The sequence below is a fragment of the Haemaphysalis longicornis genome, unplaced genomic scaffold, assembly GCF_048455015.1.
Source record: "Haemaphysalis longicornis isolate Haplotype H1 unplaced genomic scaffold, Haemaphysalis longicornis Haplotype H1 scaffold_6, whole genome shotgun sequence".
In the NCBI taxonomy this organism is placed as follows: Eukaryota; Metazoa; Arthropoda; class Arachnida; order Ixodida; family Ixodidae; genus Haemaphysalis; species Haemaphysalis longicornis.
This window is the reverse complement of record NW_027526407.1, coordinates 174,396,493-174,416,763: the sequence shown is the minus strand read 5'-3', so window position 1 is coordinate 174,416,763 and position 20,271 is coordinate 174,396,493. Positions and strand designations below refer to the sequence as shown.

Sequence of the window (20,271 nt, the reverse complement as noted above, 5' to 3'; positions counted from 1 at the left end):
TTCTTAGACGCAAACAATACATAAAAACCTACTTTCTACACCTGAATAAAACTCTCGCATGTGCGTATTCCGCCTAAACGAATGACAAAATATTGTCACGATATAAACAAAACTACTAGCGGAATGGTTTATTTACACAGGCGACTTGTGCCCACAAGCAAGCTGCGAACCTCTAGCCTTTGCCGAACTCTCGAGCTCCTCTTCCTTCCCTTCTTCTCCGGGTCCCTTTCTTCGTCGTCGTCGTCTCCACAAGTTATCAGCGGCTATCCCTTAAGTTGGGTATGGGGAGAAACAAGAGCGGTTGGTGAATGCCTGCCCAGGGCATGGCGTCAAAGTTCAAACTCATTACCAGCCGTGGCATTGCCCCCTCCTCCTGGATGGCATCGACCCGATGCCACTCGTTTAAAACAAGAGGATAATTATAACCACTTGGGTACAACTTCAACATGCGGCGGGGACGCAAACGCGCACGAACAGTCATCGCCTTGTCACCGGGCGATATATGGTTTCAGGCGTATGACATGTACAACGTCTGGGCACTGCTGTCGCCTTGGAGAGGAAAACGAGTTTCCTTCTGGAACCACGACGTAGGTAACGTCCGATAGACGTGACAGAACCTTATAAGGCTCGAAGTAACGCCGCAGTAGCTTCTCTGAAAGGCCACGACGGCGAATGGGGGTCCATACCCATACGAGATCGCCGGGTCGGTACTCCACATCGCGACGCCCGGTATTGTATCGCCGGGTATCAATTTCTTGCTGTGTGCGGATTCGGAAGCGGGCCAGCTGGCGAGCCTCTTCAGCTCTCTGCGTCAGGTTTTCGATATTGGCGTTCGTTATTGCACCGTTATCAACAGGCAGCATTGCGTCTAGCGTCGTAGTGACCTGGCGACCGTACAAAAGCCAAAACGGAGTGAAGCGAGTAGTTTCCTGCACAGCCGTATTGTAAGCGAAGGTGGCGTAGGGAAGAATTTCGTCCCAGGTCCTGTGGTGAAGGTCAATGTACATAGACAGCATATCTGCCAATGTTCGGTTTATTCGCTCCGTCAAGCCGTTTGTTTGGGGGTGGTATTTGGTACTTTTTCGATGAGCGCTGTGCGTCAACCGGAGGACGTCCTGCACTAAGTCTGTGGTGAATGCTGTGCCGCGGTCTGTTAAAATAACAGCAGGCGCGCCATGTCGGAGAACGATGTTGTAGAGAAAACATTTGGCCATCTCTGCAGCAGTTGCACGTGGAACCGCCGCCGTCTCAGCGTACCGCGTCAAATAATCCGTAGCAACAATAATCCACTTGTTCCCCGATGACTACCTCGGGAATGAAAAACGTAGGTCCATCCCAATTTGGCGAAATGGTGCGTCCGGCGGATCCAGCGGATGTAGTAGTCCTGCGGGTTTGACGGTTGGTGCCTTGCGTCGCTGGCAGTCACGGCAGGTCCTCACATACTGCTGCACTGATGTTAGTAGTTTGGGCCAGTAGTATTTCTGATGGATTCTTGCAAACGTGCGGCCGACTCCTAGGTGCCCAGCGGTTGGTTCATCATGGCAGGCCTGTAAAATTTCAGTTCGTAATGCTGACGGAATGACGAGGACAAACTTCTCCTTGCTATGGTCGTGATTCCTTTTGTGCAGTACGTCGTCCAGTAGGCAGTAAAAATTTAGTCCCCGGAGATACGTGCGTGGAGCCGTGGTAATGTTTCCGCGAAGGTATTCAATGAGTGGTCGCAATTCTGCGTCGGCCAATTGATGTGCTGCCATATCCGCAGTATGAACGACTCCGATGAACGGATATTCCTCATCGGGGTCGGACGATCCGGCCGGAAGCGGTACTCGGGCAAGCAGTCAGCGTCACAGTGTTTCCTACCCGATTTGTATACGACCGTGATATCGTATTCTTCTAGCCGTAAGCTCCACCGAGCAAGCCGTCCGGATGGGTCTTTGAGGTTTGCGAGCCAGCAGAGGGAATGGTGGTCGCTAACAGCACGGAATGGCCTATCGTACAAGTACGGGCGAAACTTGCTGATAGCCCACACTACTGCTAGGCATTCTTTCTCTGTCGCGGAATAGTTACTTTCCGCTTTGGAAAGAGCGCGGCTAGCGTATGCTATCACTTTCTCTACACCGTTCTGCCACTGTACGAGGATGGCACCGATGCCAACGTTGCTGGCGTCAGTAAGAATTTTGGTGTCCGAAGCGTCGTCGAAGTCAGCCAGTACGGGTGCAGTTTGCAAGCGCTCACGGAGGGCGTCAAACGCATTCTGCTGTTTTTCACTCCATTCGAAGGTTACGCTATCTTTTATAAGTCGCGTGAGGGGCTCCGCTATGTAAGAAAAGCCTTCCACAAAGCGTCTGTAGTATGCGCAAAGTCCCAAGAAGCGTCGGAGAGCCTTCTTATCACTCGGTCGAGGAAACGAGGCCACAGCAGTCGTTTTTTTGGGGTCTGGTCGAACGCCATTAGCACTCACAACATGGCCCAGAAATTTAAGCTCTTGAAAACCAAGGTGACCTTTCTCCGGCTTCATAGTTAACTGTGCTACACGAATGCCTTCCAGGACACTTCTCAGGCGGGACAAATGCTTTGTGAACGTGCTAGAAAACACAACCACGTCATCCAAATACGCGAGCCACGTCTGCCATTTGAGTCCAGCCAGAACAGTGTCCATCATGCGCTGGAACGTAGCCGGCGCAGAGCATAGGCCGAACGAAAGGACCTTGAATTCGTATAGGCCGTCCGGTGTCACGAACGCCGTCTTCTCGCGATCTCGCTCGTCGACCTCGATTTGCCAATAGCCAGATTTTAGGTCGAATGATGAAACGAATTCAGCATCACGCTGGCGGTCTAATGTGTCATCAATTCTGGGCAGGGGATACCCGTCTCGCTTTGTAACACTGTTCAATCTGCGGTAATCAACGCAAAACGGAGGGTGTTGTCCTTTTTTCTTACTAGCACGACAGGTGAGGCCCATGCGCTTCTCGACGGTTGGATAACATCATCTGCCAGCATCTATTCCACTTACGTTTTGATTGCCTCCCGCTCCTTAGGCGACACTCTGTACGGGTGCTGCCGCACAGGCCTGGCGGACTCGTCTGTAATTATTCGGTGCTTCGCGACCGGCGTACGGCGCACTTTAGATGTCGCGGCAAAGCAATCGGACAATTCGCGCACAACGCGTATTAAAGCATCCTTCTCTGTTCTCGAGAGTTTCTGGTCGATTTTCACGGGTATGTGCATGTCAGCTGTCGGCCACTCATCCGAAGTTGTCCCCAATGAAGTTAAATTGGTCACTTCGGCGACTTCCTAGATGAATACAACGGTGGTACCTTTCGCGAGGTGGCGACGCTCATTGGTGAAGTTGGTAAGCAAGACAGGTGTGCACCCATTCTGAAGGTGTAGAAACCCTCTTGCGATACAGATACCCTTATCCAGTAGCAACCGGATATTCCATTCGGCTATACCTTCGTAGTCGACAAATGCGTCACTTCTAACGTCGACAAGTACGCTTGTGCGGGCGGGAAGCGTTACGTTGTCGTCGACAATGCGAAGGGCCGTGTCATGTCGGTCGGTGATGCTTACGGCTATAGCTTTCTTTGTGGAGAATGTGATTGTGGACTTCGGTAAGTCAACAACGGCCCCATACGAGTTGAGAAAGTCCATGCCAAGTATCAAATCCCTCGAACAATCGGGAAGTACTGCAAAGGTGCCGATGTACGTGAAGCCGCGGATCTCGACCCGCGCATTGCATATACCGGAAGGTGTAAGTAGATGACCCCCAGCTTTGCGAATTTGTAGGCATGTCCAAGGGGTGATACCTTTCCTAAGTGAAATCGCTAGAGCCTTGCTAATAACGGAGTAATCTGCGCCCGTGTCGGCCAACGCAGTCGTCGGAAAGTCGTCGATTTTTACAAGTAGGTCGCAGGAAGCCGGTTGGTGGTGCAGATTTTGTTGTCACTGGGCGTCTCGTCGTTGGTATCCGGTCGCTCCCGTCGTCGTCGTCGAAATAGAGGATCTTCAAGCGATTCGTCATCAGCGGCCTCACCACCAGGGGTCGCTGACTTCAGTTTCCCCGGCTTTCAGGGCTGCGCGATAGGCGGTTGGTGGAGTTGGGCGCGAAGCGAGGACTAAAGGAGCGGCGTCCGTTCGGGAACGGTTAACGGGACTCAGATCGTCGGTGGGGGAACATGTCGTACTGTTCGGCGAGGTATCTTGCTACCTCAGGCGGCCGTTCTCCGTTTCGTGGACGCGGCGCATTGAGTGCGAACCCACGCAAACCGGCCTGGCGGTATGGGCACGCGAGATACACATGACCAGCCTCCCCGCAGTGGAAGCAAAGGGGTATGCGGTCAGGGGTGCGCCAAATATCACTTTTCCGGGAGTTTCTCTCTTCGGAGTACAGCACGGCGGGACGTGGCGCGGCGGGACGCGGCATGAAGTTTACGGCGGTTGGTTGCGGTTCACCAGTGGCGATAGTAGGCTGAGGACAGTAGAGGGACTGACGTAGGGTCTCTACATACGTAGATCTGGGCAGCGCTGGCCGTGCACACTCGTCAGCTGGTTCGGGAACCCGCGCAGCCTTCCTGATTTCGTCCCTAACGAGCTCAGTAACTGACACAGTGGGACGGGGCACCTCACCATGCAGCACTGCCTGCCGCTCCTCCCGGACTATCCTCCTGACTAGTTCACAACGGCCGTCGACGTTGCCTTCAGCGCTGTCAGAACGTTCGTACCAGAGACGGCAGCTTCCCGGCGGCTATACTGCCGTGCCCTTTGTTGAAGCGTCGTCTCTCTCGCGGTGGCCTCTTGAACAAATCCGGGGACTGTTTTTGGAGGATCCCTCATCAGTCCGGCGAAGATCTCTTGCTTCACGCCGCGCATCAAGTGCCGCAACTTCTTGTCCTCGGGCATGGATGGATCTGCGCGCCTAAATAAGCTGACCATGTCTTAGACGTGCATGGAAACGCTCTCATTTGGACGTTGGTTCCTCGCCTGCAGCGCAATCTCAGCCTTTTATTTGCAGTCCATGCTCACATAGGTAGCGAGTAGCCGCTGGCGAAAAGCCTTCCAGGAGGTCATTGCAGCTTCGTTGTTCTCAAACCAGGTCGCGCGGATTCTTCCAGAGCATAGTAGGCATTGTGAAGCTTACGCTGCTCATCCCAGCCGTTGAATCTGGCGACACGCTCAAACTGGTCGAGCCAGTCCTCCGCATATTCGAAAGGTTCGCCATAAAAGGACTTCGGCACCCGTTGCTGCTGGACCACGCACCCAACTGTCATGGGAGTCTCAGGCGGTACCGGTGCGCTGTTGTCCCGTCCCGTCATCCTGGCTCTGCGATCTGGGAGCAGCCCGTACTCCACCGGCAGACGAAGTAGGCGTCGGCTGGTCCTCTCGTGAACAGGCGTGATCACGGTGTGCTGGAGCTTACTCGAAGCTCTTGATGAACCGGGTATCATGTACCCCGCAACTCTACCACTTCTGTCACGGTATAAACAAAACTACTAGCGGAATGCTTAATTTACACAGGCGAACTTGTGCCCACAAGCGAACTGCGAACCTCTAATCTTTGCCGAACTCTCGAGCTCCTCTTCCTTTCCTTCTTCTCCGGGTCCCTTTCTTCGTCGTCGTCGTCTCGGCAAGTTATCAGCGGCTATCCCCCAAGTTGGGTATGTGGAGAAGCAAGAGCGGTTGGTGAATGCCTGCCCAGGGCATGGCGTCAAAGTTCAAACTCATTACCAGCCGTGGCAATATGTTTGCACAAAGTGGCACGTTTCATTCTACCACCATATCGTAATTTTTTTACGGGATTTCTAATATAAATACTTTAATTTAGCCTAATAGGCTGATATTTTAAACTTCTGCAAAGGTAACTGAGTAGGGTTTAACAAAGTTGTTTTTTCAATGAATCCCAAAAATACGGAAACAAACTCAATTGAATTGAAAATACGTTTTATTACAACCGAAATGACGTTGTTACGTAATACATACAAAGACATTGAAGTAAAATCTAACTGAAAGAACAAAATAAAAGTTAGTGGTCCAATATTATTAACTCTGAATTTGTTTATGTTATCACATTTAAAATTATACGTTATAGTCGTAATGAAAAGTAGTTAAAAGAAACAGCTACCAAAAATTGTATAGGCGAAATTGTAAAAATTATTTTTGGAGCCCGCTTACCTTTTCGGTGCATATGGGGACCTACAGTTAATAGAAAGTGTACTGAATGTTGCATTGGTTTTAGCAAGGTTAAAATGTTAGATTTGGAAACGCCGTTTGTGCGATTTGAAAATAAAGTAAGCAGTGGCCCTACGATAGCAAAAAGGAGAAAATTGTAATTTAGCCAAGATTGACGCAGGTTTCTTCAGATAACACAGTATATTGGCGTCAACGTGTGCTCTGCGTAAAGCTGAAAACAATTTACACCCGCCTACGACGAACTGAAGAACGTGGCGTGAACATACGAATATCGGCGAATCGTATGCCAGGGTGTTTGCCTTGCGACCATTTATACTTCGGCGTGAACGGTTTGAGAACTGTTGAGGGCTTGCTATCAAACCAGATTGCACGCGCGGTATTCCAAAAGAAAGATAAAAACGCGCACTTCACAACTCCGTTAAAACAGCCGCGCGCAGCCAGACGCTCGCAACCGAACATATACTCAAACAAACCATATTGCAAAGTTCGATCATTACCCAAAAACCTGAAATTTTATTGATCTGATGCGATAACCAAAACGGCAGAACAAACATAAAAAGTCCATCACCTTGCGTAGAGAGCCTTATGGCAAACTGCTCGGTCTACTTTGGGCCCAGTGCGCCACGGCGATGTGCCTGAGTCATCATCCGGAAAATCTCTTAGATAAGTTGGACAACATGTCGCTTAATTTTGTAAGGCCCAAGATAAAGTTGCAGTACCCCAACACTGCGTCCGCCTCAACGAATCGGTGGCAAAAGCTCAACAAGATTTTCGGGATGATACTCGGCGTGTCGCTGTCGGGTGCTGTAGCGTCCGGACTCCTGCCTTCACAAGCTCCTGGCGCGTAGTACGAACTCGAGCCAACTGGCCGGCCTGCTCGTCATGCTGTAGGTCTTCTAGGACGTCGCAATTGAAGTTGTCGTCTTCTACGTACGGTAGCATGGCGTCAGTAATCCCAGGCGGCCGTCTGTCCTACACAAGCTCGAACAGTGTTATATATGTAAGTTACACGATAGTTGTGTTGTACACAAACGTGACTTAAGGCAGGACTTCGTCCCACATGTTGTGTTAAACGTCGAGTATTCGCACATGTGTCGTTCAGGCGTTTCAATCGAGTGTTATTTATGGGTGGTACGCCGTTATTTCGCAGTGATCCGTGTTCCTGTAGAATAAGCCTTTTTGCATGACCTCCGAAGAAAAGTCCGTACATGAGACCGTGAAAAAGATTTCAGAGGCTGCATACCGCAGCAGACCTTAGAGGATGAAGAACTTTGTGACTTGTGCAGCCTCTTGAGGGTGAGCTGCGGTCTCTGTGTAGCGCGTCTTGTTGTCTGCCGTTAGGACAATATACTTGTTCGCGTCTAGAGACGTAAGAAATGGGCACGTGGCGGTCGGCTACAGAAGTCCGGGGGTCTTGTTAGCGGCGTTTTATCTCGCTGGCCGCTACGGCAGGCGCGGACGCAGTGGGAGACTTTGAGTGTATAGCGGAAAGAGTAGTTCTTCGCCTTGATTTGTTCAACAGTGCGTACTGGGTTAAGTTGTCTGGGACACAACTCATCGTGGCACACACCACCAAAATTTTTATGAAGGTCCGCGGAAACGACCAGAATAAAGTTTGTTCTCTTCCGGTTTTTAAGGTTATTTGCGAGAATGGAGTCTTTCAGGCGAAATGCCGGGAAGTTGCGCTTAAGGGTCCTTGGTACGATGACGTTGAACGCTTGGAAATATTCGATACGGACTCCTATTCGAGGTCGGTGCCCTGCTAAGCTGCTAGATAGGTCTCCGTCACGACTCCCAACAATGCATCCTCTTCATCAAAGTCTTGTGAGGGTGGGTCTATGGTGACGCGAAACAGGCTGTCGGCGTCCCTATCTTTCCTGCGGCATTTATGCACAATCGTAACGTCTAATTCTTCCATGCGACAGCTCCATCGCCTAGACGGCGAGAGTGGTCATTCAAATTTGCGAGCCTGCTGAGGTCATGGTGGTCTGTTGCATTATAAACGGTTTGATATACTCATACTAGCAATACGCTTGAGATAACCCATATAGTATCGAGGCAGTGTTTCTCCGCAGCTTCATAGTTTCTCCCTTTCTTTGACAAACCATGGCTAGCATAGGCGATACGTTTTTCGCAAGCGCTGTGCTTTTTACGAAAAGGGCAAACAAAGCCTAGTTCACCGGCGTACATGTGCATTTCGATTCGGCTTTATTGTCGACATGAGCGAGCGCACGCGGGCTTGGCAGGCGCTGTTGCAGCTCGCGGAATGCTGCCTATACCGAATTCCCTAACTGAAACAGCTCCTGTTTGTCGTCAAACGCGTCATTGGCTCTGCAATATGTGAAAATTTTGTGATGAAGCGCCCACAGAACAAGAAAGTTGAAGGAATTTTTTCACGCCGTTTTATGTATCACTCTTGGGAAGTTCGCTTTGGCTGAATTTCTTATAGAAAATCTCGGAATCCCCTTGCGTTGATGACGTGGCCAAGAAACCCGAGTTCCCCGTACTCGAAGAGGAACTTTTCAGGCTTTAGCATTAACCGCGACGTACGACTTGCTACGACTACATACTTCAACCTCGCAAGTCTCGTAGAACCTTCTGGCAAATACCACTACATCGACGAGGTATACCAGGCATGTTTGCCACTTCACGCTAGCTGGTAAAGTGACGATTACTGTTGCAAAAAATTATGGTGCCAAGCACTGCCCAAAAGGCTTCAACGTGAACTGGACTACGCCTTTCGGGGTTATAAATGCAGTCTTCTCTTAGTCTTACTCGCCGAATCCAACTTGCCAGCAGACAGTTTTCAGTTCCGGCGAGCGACGCATTTTGCTTTGCAAAGATGGTCGAGGGCGTCGTCAATTTGTGGTAAGGGCATACGAGCTTTTTGGTGATGTTGTTCCATCGCCGGTAGTCAACAGAGAACCTAGTTTGCCATATTTTTATTCCCGTGTACGCCGGGTGCACCCCATAGTCTTTTGAATAGCTCTGTTATCTCGTTGCCGAGCACGTCCTCTTCTTTGGTCCAGATGGTTTTGACGTCCGCGTAGAGAAACCTGCTACGGTGACTGCAGGGTAGGCCAGGCAACAGCCTCAGTTATAATTTCTTCCCATTGTCAACCGAAACGTTTGCCCCAAAAATCAAAACGGCTGGTTTTTTGTATTCTTTCATTTTTTACACTGAGCAATAACATTGTTGAAGAGATAAGAGTTTTTATGTTCCTTTCTCTATTCTCTTAGGTCAACATGAATGCACGAAGTCTTCAGTCTGCCAATGCATCAGAAAAGACCCATAAAGCAATAAAGATAGCGTATTTATAAATTGTTTATTGGAGACAAAAAAGACCCAATTCTATTTTTGCATTCATTGTCGAATGAAGGTCGCTGATTGGCTGACAGAAAACCTTGTAAGCTTTTATTTATATACATCACCAAGACGCCTTCCAGGAAATATTGGTGGTGCTTTTAAGGCTAAGCTTTACGCCTCTCACTGATAATATGTGTACACAACAATGCGCTGCTGGAAAGCAAAGTTTACACAACCGCGAAACGCAGCACCTTTTATTTGCGGGTGCTGCCGCCGGACAGTGGCCATGAGAAATAAACGGGCATGCGCACTTCAGATGTCGGAAGCCAGCTTGCGCGTCCCTCTGCGATATGTCACCCTCTCCTAGCTCACAAGGTAGTCTTGCCGGCATGTCAGAAGAATGCTGAAACAAACTGTTCGCGGTGGCTGAACACCGCCTGTAGGCCAAAAGGAGCTGACGACGCTGGCTTGATCTCAAACAAATTCACTAGTTTGTGATGAGATTCCAATTCATAAACCATGTACAGTACTTCCAAAAGTGAGCGATCCCGTTGAACGCAAAGTCTATGAAAATCGGTCCGGTGGTCACGATTTTACGCTCGACCTTCCACACAGACGGGAACGTTTCTTGATACCATAACTTAGAGAAGTGCACACTTTTGAGAGGCTAGAGAGGCGGGTGTAGGTTCTCGAGGAAGCCGACAATAATTCCCGCACCACGAAGACCACCAAACGAGATAACGCAAACCCGACATGTCTCTCCTCACCCAATATTCAAGATAGACCTACATCCACCCAATAATCAATTGTCTCAAGGGCAAGCAATATATGGCAGTGGAACTGCAGAGGTTTCAAGAACAAATATTGATGACTCCCAAAACAACTCCTCTTCCACGACGACACAAACAATTAGAGCTCTGCAAGAAACTACCTAATACACAAGTTCGCCTTCCAGAATACATAACGCACAAAACAGGCACAAACAAAAGCCTGCACACTGTGGGAGCAAACGATACGTGGCGATTTAACACTTACTTAAGCAGTTCCAAGCAATTGCCATTCTACTTGAAATTATTACACAAGTCCACAAGATGGTCCACTCGCTGTGCGTTTTGAATGTGTAATGCAGGCCTAAAAGCACCCCACTTATTCTTCAACAAGTCAAAGCAGCGAACAACCCCCTTGTCATTACAGGGGATTTCAAAGCTGCTCACCCTCTTTGGGGCTACGCATACACGAACCCAGGTGGCAATAGACTGCACTCACTGATACCATCTGAAGCCCTCACGATTGTCAGACCACAGTAGATATACACGCATTGGCACAAACGTCACTCAAGAGACAGCTCCCGATCTGACTTTTATAAAAAACATTCCTCAAGTTCAATGGATCCACGCGGGCGAATATCAAGGCAGGGATCACGCCATCATATTTACCACTGTATTAAGATCGAAATTCAAAGCGGTAATAGGTCGCGCTCGCCTCACGGGCTGGACGAAGCCCAGAGAAAAACGAAGCAGCTACTCACCTGCCGAAGAAACCTAAGTCAAAATCTCTTTCTAAGACTGGATCAAAAAACTCCATGAGAATTTCTTAGCACAAACCAAAATAACAAAGACAACCACAGCCACGTCGTGCATTGACTCTCAATTACTGCACACCTGTGAAGCCAGGACAAGTTTGCCGCGCCGATTGAAGCAGCAGAGACATAACCGAAGATTAAGAAAATGAATGGCACCGCTAACACAAGAAGCGGCGAAGTACGACCATTCTCTCGGTAGGGAAAACTGCCTTTCTCAATGTGATGACCTGCGCGGCAACCTCACCACGGCGAAAACATGGAAGCTCCTCCGCTACTTGATGAACTGCTCAGCTAGCAAAACAGACTTCAAACACAACATGGCTAAAATCACACACCAATTTTGTGGAGACATGTAAGCCCTGCTCACAATCCTCAAGATCACGTATCTTCAGACACACCCAACAGAAGCCGTACCATCGTATTCTGGAGCACCAAACCCTGCGCTGGACGAGGACATCCAATTGCACCAAGTTACCGCAGCCATACAGACTTTGAAAAGACACACAGCTCGAGGAATGGATCACATATCTACTGGACGACCGCGGAAGTTCGGCTGTTCCCGAAACAAGGAAAACCACCCAGAATACAGAACCTCCAGCCCATATCTTTTACTTCGTGCATAAGAAAACTCCTAGACCAAATCGTCCTCAAAAGAATTCGATCCGTTCTGGAAGATAAGAAAAACTGCTCCCAGAAATGGTAGCTTTGTAGCTTTCCGACACCATTTATCAACGCAGGTTATACTGCTCCAGCTCAAAGAAGCAATGAGACCCGCAACCCGTAACTCCACGACGGCTATATTGACGCTGGATTTAAAGGGTGCTTTCGACAATGTGAAACCCACGACCATTCTGCGAAGCTGAACACCCTGAATTGCGGAGTCAAGACGTACCAGTATGTCAAGTCTTTCCTCACAGATCGGAAAGCCATACTCAAAGTAGGGGACCAATCCACGGACCCCTTTCCAATAGGAGGACGTGGAATTCCACAGGTGGCTGTACTATCTTCCCTCCTCTTTAACAATTCTCTCATAGGACTCCCTGCACCACTTAATTCTATTGAGGGTATAAATCATGGCCTCTACGCGGATGACATTACCATCTGGTCCACCACGGATTCAGTGGGAGCAATGGAAAAGCGCCTACAGGAAGCAGCGGATGTAGGGAATAGCGACGCAAGGTCATGCGCTCTGAACTGCGCCCCTCGAAATTGCGAAATATTGCTGGTGTCTCCAACCCACCATCCACCATCGCCATACACATAGATGGGCACATTATCCCCCCTGCTCAAAGCAGCAAGATACTGGGCGTCACCTTTCAGGCAGAAAAGAAAAATATAATAATAGTCAACAAGATCAAGACCATGACGGAGCAAGTCTTACACATGCTCAAGCACATAACAACTAAGACAAGTGGCAAGGGCGATTCTGATACATTTCTGACTCTTACAGGCGTTCGTCATCTCGCGGATCACTTACACAATACCCTATGCTCTGCTCTCAACAACGGAACTGAAGAAAGTGGACACCAATATGAGAAAAGAGAGCAAGCAGGCTCTGAGCCTACCAGTCAGCACATCGATAGATAAATCGCTTCGTCTCGGACTCGACAACACAGCTGACGAACGCACCGAGGCACATCTATCCCACCAGAGGACTGGATTAGGCACTGCAGGATCCGGCAGATCCATCCTTTGGAGACTTAGACTATCCATTCCGCATCAACACCAAATACCCCAAGTCACGGACATCCCGCATGATATCAGGCGCCACATCAAAGTACCTGTACTCCCGCCAAACATGCCCCCAGTGCATAAAGCTACCGGAGAGAAGAAAGAGCCCGAGCTATCTTAAAGAAGCATGGAAGCCATCCTGCCGTGACATACATGGACGCGGCCCTCTATCCCGGAGGGCGGACCTCTGTAGCAACAGTTATTATAGGTCAAGATCACTCCACCAGCGTATTACTGGGTCGAGCCAACCATCTACTCGCCGAAGAAGCGGCCATTGTCTTGGCGCTTACCCGAACTCAATTGCAACCGTTATTACCGACACTCAACAGGATTGTCGCAACTTTTCCCGCGGGAGAACACGCAAGACTGCACTTTAAATACTGCAACAGAAGCCAGTAGGAAGACCCTTTAGGATACTCTGGGCACCTACGCACATTGGAGTCTAAGGAAACGATATTGCCCATGTCACAGCTCGATAATTGACCGGCCGAGAACCTAAAGACGAAGATCTGCGTCCGCTTCCTCTGGTCTCGTTTCATGAGAACACCACTCACTATCGGCGGCAGAGACAAACGTACGCCCCACCGCACAAACAACTACCCAAGGGCCAGGCTAGAATACTTCGTGCCCTGCAAACTAATACTTACCCCCTAATCTAGCAGAAACAACTACATAGCCTCTACCCTTTATCCCCATTTGAGCCGCTTCTATGGGGAATTCAGAACACTTTATATGGTGGGGGCTCTACACTAAGCCCACTTGACCCGCCCTATCCCTTCCACACTTATGAGCTTTAGGAGAGCGTCTTGGCCAGCTCTTTCGACAACGTGCAGCGCAAGTTGTTGGAGAGGGGAGGAGACGCGGCCCGTGCCAATGAACTCCTGGAATGAGGAGGCCACGCGAAATTCTCTTTACACGGAAACAATAAATATGTTTATTCGCTCTCTCTATGCGTCGCTTTTGTTGCTTTGAAACCTCCGTAGCACTTCTGTGCATGTCTATCAGGTGCGTTTTGGGGCCGTTGGTGGTGTTGAAGTATACCTGACTGGTGGAATGACAGCGTTTCCCTGCTGCGGCCGGACGCTGAAAACGTGAGTTACCATTTCATTTTTTCTTGCACGGTACGGGAGCGCTCGCGCTCGTTCCCAACAAAACTTTAACTGTCGTTTATAACAATTGGTTCTTATGAGTGCTGCTTTGTTTTGTTGGTTCCTGCGCAGAATTAAGCGGTCACATACAGGTCCTTTCATTTGTGGGACGCCAGTTCTAGCGATGCTCTTTCCGGCTTTGTGTTTCCCAAACAAGGAGCCGTGCTCCCACTGCAGGTTCACGACGTTCAGCATGCTTAGAAGCAAGACTCGTGCGCAGTGTAAAAGTTACGGATGTATTAAAATGGCATCAATAAACTCTAACTATAAATGAAGCAACCTTAGATTTCTGTCAACCTAAAGAACAAGCTGGATTTTGTAAAGGCTATTTCACAATGGACCGTATTCACTTGATCAATCATGTGAAAGAGAAATGCGCTGAGTATACTGAACCCCTATATATAACCTTCATAGAATATGAGAAATTATTTGGCATGGTCGAAACTTCAGCAGTCATTCTGGCATTACGGAACCAGGGGGTAGATAAGCATTAGGTAAGAATACTAGAGCATACCTACAATGGGTCCACAGCTACCATCATCCTCCATTAGGAGAGCAGTAAAATACCTGTAACTAAGGGCGTCAGACAAGCAGACACAATTACTCAATGTTATTTACAGCCTGTTTATAAGAACCATTCCGAACATTGGATTGGGAACAGGTGGGAGAAAGGGTTAATGCAGAATGCCTCGGTAACCTCAGATTTGCTGATGACGTTGCCTTGCAAAGTAACAACGGGGACGAATTGCAAAGCATGTTTCCGCACTTGACAAACAAAGTAGAACCACGGGACTGAAAATTTTTATGGAGAAAACCAAAGTAATGATCAATAACCTCGGGACAGCACAGCGGTTTAAGATAGGTGGCGAGGCAGTAGAAGTGGTAAGCGAATATATCTACTTAGACAAAGTTGTGAACTCGGATCCCAACCGTGAGGTAGAGATATGTAGAAGGATAAGAAGGGGTTGGATGCATACGGCAGACATTTTCAGATAATGAATGGCAGCATACCATTGTCCCTGAAGAAGAAAGTGTATGACAGCTGCATCTTACCGTTACTCGCCTACGGGGCAGAAACTTGGCGGCACACTAACTTAGAGGATTCAACTTAAATTGAGAACGCCTTACGCGGGCATTGGAGCAGAATATGATAGGAGTAACATTAAGACACAGGAAAAGAGTGGTGTGGGTAAGGGAAGAAACGCGTGTTAACGACATCTTAGTAGAAATTAAGAAGAAATAGACTTGGGCAGGGCATGTAATGCAAAGGCAAGATGAACACTGGTCATTAACGGTAACAGAGTGGTTCCCTAGAGAAGGCAATCGCTCCCGGGGTGGCAGAAAGTTAGATGGGCAGATGAGATTAAGAAGTTTGTGGGGATAAATTGGTCGCACTTAGCACAGGACCGGGGTAATTGGAGAATAATGGGAGAGGCCATTGCCCTGCAGTGGGCGTAGATAGGCTAGTCATGATAAATGAAGCTTTCGTTTCATAATTTCCTGGATCTACATAAATATATGATCGAGCGACAAAGTAATTACTTTGCCGCTGGGCTTCTCCATCAGTTGCGCTGGCATTTGGCACATCTGACGAGGCAGAAGTGCGCAGTGCCACAGAAACACCATACCCACTTCCATACCCAATCTGTCAGGTTTGTAATGTCGCTTTAATTGTGACTTTGTTACTTCTTAATAATATGACGCAATAAAAGGTCACAAGGCTTTTATTCTACCTCCAATTTGGCCTAGATTTATGGCAAAAAACAAACGTTCTTGCGTTCCGAACCCACTGTGTAGTGCGTTGCCTTGTAGTATGATCCCGCATTGTTAGAAAAAATACCTGCGCTTATAAAACATCGACGGAACCACAGTTTAGTCGAGAATTATTGTTTTTGACTGCAGCAGCCACAGCAAAATTTCACAGAACTGCTGGCGTGTTGCTTTGTCTATTGGACGTTTTTTATATTACCTTGGGCGAGCGCAATGAGTGTTAAGCCTATTTTCAATGAAAGCCCGGGCTGGTTTCTCAAGAACGAGCCAAGTAACTGCTACCGTAAAACGCAGCATTGAAAAATCAATAGTGCAGTACATTTCATACTGAGTGATAACAAGCTATAAGTATAGGCTGAATATTTTCGCACGTGCATTCGTTAAGGACGGTGCTAGGTGCTGTATTTAGTAGTCAGTGAACGTTTTTATTGTTAATTCCAGGTGCTACAACGTAAAGGTGTTTGCCGTATACAAGACGCGGATGCAGGAGAGAGAAAAAACCTTCCAAGCTGGATAGTACTGGCGCTCTTTGGCCTTGATGCCCTTGCGCCAAGAAAAGCTAACGTCATCATCACCTTCCATGCTGGACTATTTTACAATAGTGCTGTTGAACTACATACTGTGATCTTGTCAGGTCGGCGAATTACCGGGGAAAAGGGCCTTGTATTCATTTACCCGAATTCTTCTCTTTTGTAGGCATCTCAAGCAGTTAAACGAAGTATGGGTCGGTTCGCGCTCCATGATCAGAGATTTTTTATTTTTTATTGAATATTGTGTTTGTGTTTGCTTTCATGTTTGTGTTTTGAATAACCTTCTTTCATATTCTTTCCCCTGTTCAGCCAGGTTTGTCATGGTAAATTTGATGTGAATAATAAAACTAAGCAAAGAGAATGGGTTGTGTTGTTCACTTGTTTTTGTCAAGCGACGTAATTGCGTCAGAATGTTGATGCTGTTGATTGTGCCTCATGGTCCAATCTCTGTTTTATACATGCAATTTTACAGGAAATGTTTTAACGAGTGCGCAAATAATAAATACTTATTGTGCACTAATTAAATAATTTAGTTTATAATGGCATGTATAAAGCAAAAGTCGGCCCGGGACGCAACTCGTGACAAAGCCATTGGCCATAAGGACTGACCACAAAGCCAGAATTGTGCATGTAAATAGCGTGGGGTCCACGTATAGGCATTATCATGGCAACATACTTTGCCAAGAGTTGTCAAATATCGGCCTTCCAGATGTTGGCCAATTGTTGGCTTGTCACCTTTCCAAAGCACCAGCCAATAACCGCGACCGAGGTATTTCCAAGCTGTGACACATTGGCCCCTGATGATGTGCAATGCTTGGGATTGGCAATTTCAGCTGCTTGAGTGGTCGTCGAACCAGAGGTCGCTTGAACAATAAAATAACCGCAGTTCGCAACAGCTACCACGCAAGCCGCAATTACCTAGAGACGATATAAACATTGTCAGTAGCCTACATACGGCCTCAAAAGTTTCAAGATTAGTACGCGCAGCTTGGCTACCTAGTCTTGTGAATGGTCAGCCTTAAATACGAAATTTAAGAAGAAGCGGAGGAGAACCTACTCCAAGTTTCCCCCGAGAAGGTCATCGTTGCCACCACTACCATCATGGAGCGCGCACAACATACAAGGTCACCAAAAAGTTCCACATCGGGACTATCGCCTACGCGGCATCACCCGAAGATATGGCAAGGGCGTTATACAAAACATTTCAAATTGCGACAGCGCGGGTAAAATTACGAGGACGCTAATGTATGAGAAAAAAACGATCCTACAAGCAAGGATGGTAACAAAAACAACACCGTCGTTATCGTATTTGGATATACAAGGGGCCGCATTCCGGATACTGACGTGGGGCCGAGCACATACTTTTCCTGCAAAAAAAAAAGAAGTAAGTGTGCGACAAATGCGGAAAGAATGCTACAGGAACGATGTATCCCCCCGCCACACAGCAATGTGTGCAAGAGCTGAGGACGCGAAACCCGCGCAGGAATCACTTCTGTGACCCCAAGGGGTCCTTCGCTGGATCACCATCCGAACGGCGATTAGAATTGCCTCCAGCGATTCCGTATACCCTTCTTGCTGAAGCAGTGTCAGTGTGACAAGAAGCTGCGGCAAAAGCGAAGCAAAGAAATAACTATGAGGGACAAACATAAGGCTTGATGGGCACTGCCTAGCAAGGAATCCGTAAGCCTGCGCGAAAAGAAAACAGCCGAAACCTGAGTAGACAAAAGATCCAGTGCACTTCAGCGATGAGCATCGAGTAAATGCAGCTTTCAATAGCTCCCCGGTACCACACGAAGTACAACCGGCAATACCCAATTGGAACAGTACAAAAACAGGCCAACCGGCAAAGAGAATTTTGTCCACACGAAGGTGGAGAGAAATTAACGGGAAAGACTTTCTTGCAACCCATCGCCAGGGGGACGAGCCCAGGGGGACCCCTCTTGTCCCCCCTAGGAAAAAGCCGGATAGGGTGGGTTGCTGGGAACGGGAACTTGGACATCGGGATGGGTTATGGGAAAAAGGGTGGGAATGAGGGAAGCAATTTTGCTCAAATCCTTTTTGTCTGACTCTCTTCCAAGACTGATTGCTCAGCGAGGGCATCAGACAGTGCCAATTGCCAAATATGCGGCCCCTGCCACGGGTTACAACTCATCTATAGGGTCCGATAACTGGGCTCCAACTATCGGAGAGAGGAAGTACCCTATTTAGTGGCGACGGTCGGGCCCCCCCGTACCCCCAGCTCTGCGGCCGATACGTACTAACGTCCTCGATCAACTGTCCCGCACAAGGTTCTCAAGAATCACCAGTGAAGCTTTCCACTATACACGGGTACTTGCAACACCTGCTTTTCACGGTCTCCGGACACCGGAAGTTTGTACGCGAACGTGAACTGAAATTCATGTTGGCAAGCCAACCACGTTCGCAAGGGTCCCACAGGGCTGTTCGGCGAGCCCTTTTCATATGTCCTCCTCTTTGCCTACTCTTTCGCTCAATGGAACAAGAGTCTTGTGGCATTGCCGCTTGGCTGGGCGGCTCAGCGGAGGAGATCGGTACGGGCCTACTAGCCGTTACTAAGCCAGGAGAGTTTCCCCGGTCGGTGTACTAACCTCAACTTTCCTCGTTTTCCCCTGGGCGGAACACCAAGTAGCTCGTGGTAGCACGTCCCGTGGCAGCCAGAGAAGATCAATCAATAGGCCCCTAGCAGCAAGGTTACAGGGGGGCGCGACCCCCCCCCCGGTCTCATAAAACTGTAAAACATCTAGCCCCCATGACATTTGGTTACAGGGGTATGTCACTCCCCCCGACTTATAGCGATCAGGTCACTGGCCCCGCCAAAGCTTGCGGTTACAAGGGTCGCCAGTCCCCCGGCCCGTAATGGTTTCCCGAACTTAATCGGTATTCCCAATATTCCCAATACAACGACTGTACGCTTGCGGCACTTGCTACTTTCGCAACTTGACTGGCCGGCCTCCTCCCATGCTGGATTACAGGGGTGCGTTACTTCCCCCAGCCAAAGAAAGTCATAGTTGATCGATCTCGACACGCTTTTCTGCTTCAATCGCATTGCCAAGTGCCGGGTCGACACCCGACCGCCCGAACTCCGCGTTGGACTTAATTCCAGTTGTACCAGGAACCTCCGCAGTGGCGGCCGTTTTGCACGCTCCCTAGGCAGGGATTGTGCGGCCTCCCCGATTCCTCGAGGAGGTCTCGTGGAATTACCGTACTTCTACGTTCTGGGCCCTATGACATTAGGTTACAAGGGTTTGTCACAACCCCCGGCCTGCCGACCAGTTCGCAAGTTCAACAGAACGAGCCCCAAGCTATGGTTACAGGGGTGTGCACGCCCCCGGCTCGGTAGTGGTCTACCCATTGCTTCAGCAATGGTACGCCAACACTACGTGCGAACTGTACCGCTTGAGCGCAGTGATTACGTTGCAACATTGACCCGCTGGCTTCCTCTCACGGTGGATTACAGGGGCGCATTACCACCCCCAGCGTTTGGCCTCCTCCCACACTGGATTACAGGGGCTCGCTACTTCCCCTAGCCAAGAGAGTTATAGTTTCTCCACAAATACCATCTTTCGGGATAAAAGGGATCCTCTGAGGAACTCCCGGTGGCTCTGCACTCTCGCCCCCAAGACTGAAGGTTACAAGGGCTCATCAAGTTCCCTCGGTCAGCAGACCAGTTCGCATTAAAGGCCCTTCCATGCTCCTGATACAGAGGTTCGCTACACCCCCGGGCTCATTGTGTGTACCCATGCTTCAGCATGGCACGATAAAACGAACTGTACCGCATGTACCCCTATGACTTGGGTTACAAGGGCTCGTCACCTCCCTCGGCGAGCAGATCGGTTCGTGTTTATAGGCCCCTTCCTAGCTGCGGTTACAAGGGCTCGCCACTCCCCCGGCCTCATAGTAGCGCTCACATTGCTTCAGCAACCGTGCGCCACTATAACACAAACTGTACCGCTTGGTGCAGTTGCACTTTGCAACATTGACCCCCCGGCCTCCACCACA

General features: G+C 49.0%; 1 protein-coding gene across 3 annotated transcripts in view; it reads left to right on the top strand.

Moving 5' to 3' along the window:
- Window positions 1-20,271, top strand: part of LOC144142071 (uncharacterized) — an 88,617-nt gene that overhangs the window by 63,565 nt on the left and 4,781 nt on the right. For 2 of the 3 annotated variants that reach the window (XR_013316812.1, XM_077673500.1), the window contains one exon: window positions 9,427-9,511. The exons of the other annotated variant lie outside the window; for it this stretch is intronic. Coding sequence is in view for 1 of the 2 variants with exons in the window: in XM_077673500.1 (XP_077529626.1) it covers window positions 9,427-9,482 (56 nt within the window). In the remaining variant the exon portion in view is untranslated. Of the gene's footprint in view, window positions 1-9,426; window positions 9,512-20,271 lie in introns of those variants that run through there. 3 annotated transcript variants of the gene reach the window in all.